Raw genomic sequence first — 4,716 nt, 5'->3', positions numbered from 1 at the left:
TGATCTGAATAATGAGGAGCATCTTGGAGAAGAGTATTGACGGTAATCTGGTTAACTAAAATTATGAAGGTAGGGGTTGGCATTGTGGTTCAGCACATTAAGCTGTTCCACTTCCTATCCAGCTCCCTGCTAGTACACCTGGGGAAGCAGAAAATGATGCTGTTTAGGCATTGGGTCTCTGCCACCAACATGGGAGACTGAGCTGGAGTTCTAGGCTCTTGGCTTTGGCTTAGCCCAGTGACTGTCCTGGCCATATAGAGAGTGACCCTGCAGATGGAAGATCAATCTCTCTCCCTCAATCTGTAATTCTGTCTTTCAAATAAATAAATATTTAAAATAAAATAAAGTAAAACTCTTAAGGCAAACAGGACATAATGCAAATTGTACTATTTGATATAGATGATATAAGCTTTTGGTTATTTTAGTAAAGTGAATGATAAGAATGCCAGAATACAAACATCTATACTTCATGATGTACAACCATGGACACAAAATGCTATTGTTTTTAACTTTAAATAAGTGTTATACATTGCACTCAACTAAGGCCTCAATAATTCATATTCAAAAAAATCTTATTCAAAATATTCCTTATTATCAGCTAAAGACAATGAGGAGGAAAATAATAACAGCAATTAGCCTTCACTTACAGGTCCTTGAAAGCAGAAGAAGAGAGAGAAAGGAAAGAAAGAGAGTGAGTGCTGTGGGAAAGGAGGGGAGCCTAAGACAGTGAAGAGGAAGGGAGCAAAAAGGATCAGTAGTGATGACTATGAGAGACAGAATGGATCAGAAAAGCCTCAGTGTTGGAACTGAGCAAATGGATTAACTTGGCCAAATCCCAGTCAGTGTTTAGGTTCCTCAGAAACGTCACAGATGGACAATTTAGTCTCTACCCAAATCCTTCTTGCTGAATAGCTCACAAACTAGCTAAGATTTTGGTTGTTACTTGGATAGTTCTGATTTTCGGAAGAGTGCTCCTTACTGGAGGAAAGATGTGCCATTGTGGAGCTTTCTCCCATCCAACCTATTTGTGCCTTTAGCAAAGACCACTGCAACTTCAATAATTAACCCCAGCTCTTCCATGTGTAAGCTACTCGTCCTCCAATATCTATGACCAGTCTCTATTCTCTTCTCTTGCTTTGTTTTCATTTTTTTATTTTCTATTTTATTTTATTTTTTTGACAGGCAGAGTGGACAGTGAGAGAGAGAGAGACAGAGAGAAAGGTCTTCCTTTGCCGTTGGTTCACCCTCCAATGGCCGCCGCGGCTGGCGCACTGTGCTGATCCGAAGACAGGAGCCAGGTGCTTCTCCTGGTCTCCCATGCAGGTGCAGGGCCCAAGGACTTGGGCCATCCTCCACTGCATTCCTGGGCCATAGCAGAGAGCTGGCCTGGAAGAGGGGCAACTGGGACAGAATCCAGCGCCCCGACCGGGATTAGAACCCTGTGTGCTGGCGCCGCTAGGTGGAGGATTAGCCTGTTGAGCCACGGCGCCGGCCACTTTATTTTCATTTGAAAATATTTCTTAGATTGTATATGTATGTATTTATTGACTGTCTTTGAGACTGAAACCTAAATCTAATCAAGGCAAGGGCCTTGTGATATTTGCTCCTCTGTTAATCATCCAAAATGAGAATTGCTTCCAGGCATATACTGGGGTTTTGAAAAATATTTGTTAAAAGAAGGATCAAATGAATGAACAAATCAATAGATGTAAGATTCAAGTCCCTTCCTTTTCATGACCGCCCTCCTCAGAATATACTTCAAAATGCCAAGGACCTATTGGAAAGTGAAATTCACAAAATAAATTACATTCAAGTAGAATAGTCCAATTGTTATAGTGGAAATGATGGCTAGTATAATTCTTATTCTAAATACTAAATGGTTTCTAATGCAGACATGGAAATGTGACTGTTTTTAGTAGTTATATTGTTTATGTATTTTGACTTCATTGTCATCAAAAGCTCTTAATTCTCTGCAGTTCATCATTAAGTTTCCCATTCTCTTCATTTTTGTAGAAGGACAGACTGTTATATCATCTATTTACATTTTAATCTCATTAAATATGTTTATGATTCAAGCCTCTAGCAGTCTTTGTGAATCATAATTCTGTTACTCACTAAATCAATTCTTAAATCAGAACTTCACATAATCTGCCTATCTGAATGAGACTTCTTTGCTATTCTCATGCACATCACTGACACAATCCAGGAATGCAAAATCACGCAGTCATCAACCCACCTCCTGCACATGACTCCAGAAGAGTTTTATACATAGAGGTTGTGTGGTCTGTTGCCTGAAATGATGTGCCAGCGTGGTGGAATGAGATCGTTTCTGTTCCACCTCAGGAAAATGGTGGATAGAGGCAAATCACAGGGTGTTCGAGAACCAGGATCTTTGCAGGAAGTAGAAAACTACTATAGACTCCTGAGAGATAAACAAAACCTTGATATTTTAAAAATTATTATTCTAAGGGGCCAGCATTGTGGTGTAGTCAATAAGATCACCACCTGCAATACCAGTATCTAATCTGGGCACCAGGTCATGTCCTGGATGCTCCACTTCTGATCCAGTTCCCTGCTATAAGTTGGAGAAAAATGGCAGAAGATGGCCCCTGCCCTCCATGTGGGAAACCCATATGAAGCTCCTGACTCCTAGCTTCAACCTGGCCCCTGGCTGTTGTAGCCATCTGGAAAGTGAACCAACAGTTGGAAGATCTCTCTCTCTCTCTCTCTCTCTCTCTCTCTCTGTAGCTCCTTCAAAATGAATAAATTTAAAAATGATTATTCTAATACAAAATAAAAAATGAATTCATCTCCCCAGATTGGAGCTACATTTTGCCAGACTTTTTAATGTATAGTCACAGTTAATTAATAGTTTCCAAAGGTGGGGAATTCACGACTCCAGGCGGTTATTAGTGATCTTAACTGAGTGTGTATAAGTTGTTGATAAGACTAGCCTATGTTTTTGCCATCCTAATCCACTACTTAAACCTAATGGTCTCATTCTTCCTTTCTTTCTTTCTCTCCACTACCCCTTCCACTGTTCAACCTTCTATGATCTACCCACAGTTGTTCTTCACTATATTACATCCCTAACAACCCCATCTCAATATCCTCAATAGCTCAGCATTTGGAATTTAGACCAAAACAACCCCTTCTGTCAAAAATTTAAAGACACTCCTCATCCTGCCCTCCAGGAATTTTGATTTTCCAATTAGTATCATCCCATCTCAAAGACAGCCTTTAACTCACATGTTAGTCCTCAAGCATTCTCAAAATTTATTTGTTCAATATAAATTGTGCTATATGTTTGCCCTCCTTCTGTCAATACTTTTTTCTCTAATACATTTCCAAAAAAATCATGTTGCTTGATAATCTCCAAAAAGAGTCAAAAAGAGTCATCCATTATCAAGTATAAAATATATATTTGTAAATAACCATGAACTCGCTTCTCTGGAAGGAAAATGAAGTTGCAATGGGTTCATGGCAACCTTTCATCTGGTTGATTTTCCTTACTCCTTATTAGAACCCACATGTTCAAGATGCTTACTTTCCCCCAACAATTTTTCTCAGTGCATTCTTCACATCCTTGTTCCTCAGGCTGTAGATCAGGGGGTTCAGCATGGGGATCACAGTGGTATAGAAGACAGAGGATACCTTCTCCTCTTCCATGGTAACACTGGAGGGGGGCTTGAAATACATGAATGTGATATACCCAAAAAAGATGCCCACAGCCATGAGGTGGGAACTACATGTGCCAAAGGCTTTTGACCATCCCTCAGTGGATCGAATGCAGAGGATACTAGACAGGATGAAAGCATAAGAAATGGGAATAGCCAGCATAGGTGCTAAGGTGTTAACTCCTCCAATAATAAACAGCAGTATCTCATTGATGCGGGTGCTGGAGCAAGACAGGGTCAGTAAAGGAAGAATATCACAAAAGTAATGACTGACAACATGAGACCCACAGAATGACAGCATTGACATGAAGGTAGTATGGACTGTGGCCCCAAACAAACCCAGGAAGTATACCACAGCCATCATGATGGAGCAGACCCTATGGGACATGACAATATTGTAAAGCAGTGGGCTACAGATAGCAGCATAACGGTCATAAGCCATGGCTGTCAGCAGGTACCCTTCGGCAATTACAAAAATAAGGAAGAAGTAAAGTTGAGCCATGCACTCCAGAAAGGAGATGATGTTCTCCTCTGACACGAAGTTCACCAGCATCTTAGGAGTAATGACAGAGGAGTAACAGAGGTCAATGAATGATAAGTGACTGAGAAAATAATACATTGGAGAATGAAGTTGAGAGCTGATAGAAATTAAGAGGATCATGCTCAAGTTCCCCACTACTGTAACCACATATATTCCCAGGAAAAGAAGGAAGAGGGGCAGCTGGAGTTCTGGGCAGTTTGTTAACCCTTCAAGGATAAAGTCAGTCACTGAAGAATGATTTGAAGCAGCCATCTCTCACAAGAGATCTGTAGGAGGAAATGAAGGGGGCATTAGTCTTGGTTCCTGATTCCCAAAGCAGAATGGAATGCCCCTCTTGGTTGACTCCATCCCTGATAGCTCCATCTATCCCATAATTTGATCCTTTTCAGGGACTTCTTAAAGCTGAAGTACAATGACTCTGATTGTAACCTGGAGCCTGGATTCTCCCCAACCTTCTTGAAAGCTGTTCTTAAGTCTGCATACTTTTATGTTGTTCCC

General features: G+C 40.7%; 1 protein-coding gene across 1 annotated transcript; it reads right to left on the bottom strand.

The window, feature by feature from the left end:
- Positions 1-3,543: 3,543 nt before the first annotated feature.
- LOC133764743 (olfactory receptor 8D2-like) lies at positions 3,544-4,473 on the bottom strand. The gene has a single exon (XM_062198429.1). The coding sequence runs from the start codon at positions 4,468-4,470 to the stop codon at positions 3,544-3,546; it is 927 nt and encodes a 308-aa protein (XP_062054413.1). The 5' UTR covers positions 4,471-4,473.
- Positions 4,474-4,716: the final 243 nt, after the last annotated feature.

Source organism: Lepus europaeus, chromosome 7 (genome assembly GCF_033115175.1).
Source record: "Lepus europaeus isolate LE1 chromosome 7, mLepTim1.pri, whole genome shotgun sequence".
Classification (NCBI taxonomy): Eukaryota; Metazoa; Chordata; class Mammalia; order Lagomorpha; family Leporidae; genus Lepus; species Lepus europaeus.
The sequence above is the reverse complement of the archived record's forward strand: the minus strand, read 5'-3'. Positions and strand labels throughout refer to the sequence as shown.

Coding starts and splice junctions, on each gene's coding strand:
- LOC133764743 (XM_062198429.1), bottom strand. CDS start 4,470: ATGGCTGCTTCAAATCATTCTTCAGTGACTGACTTTATCCTTGAAGGG.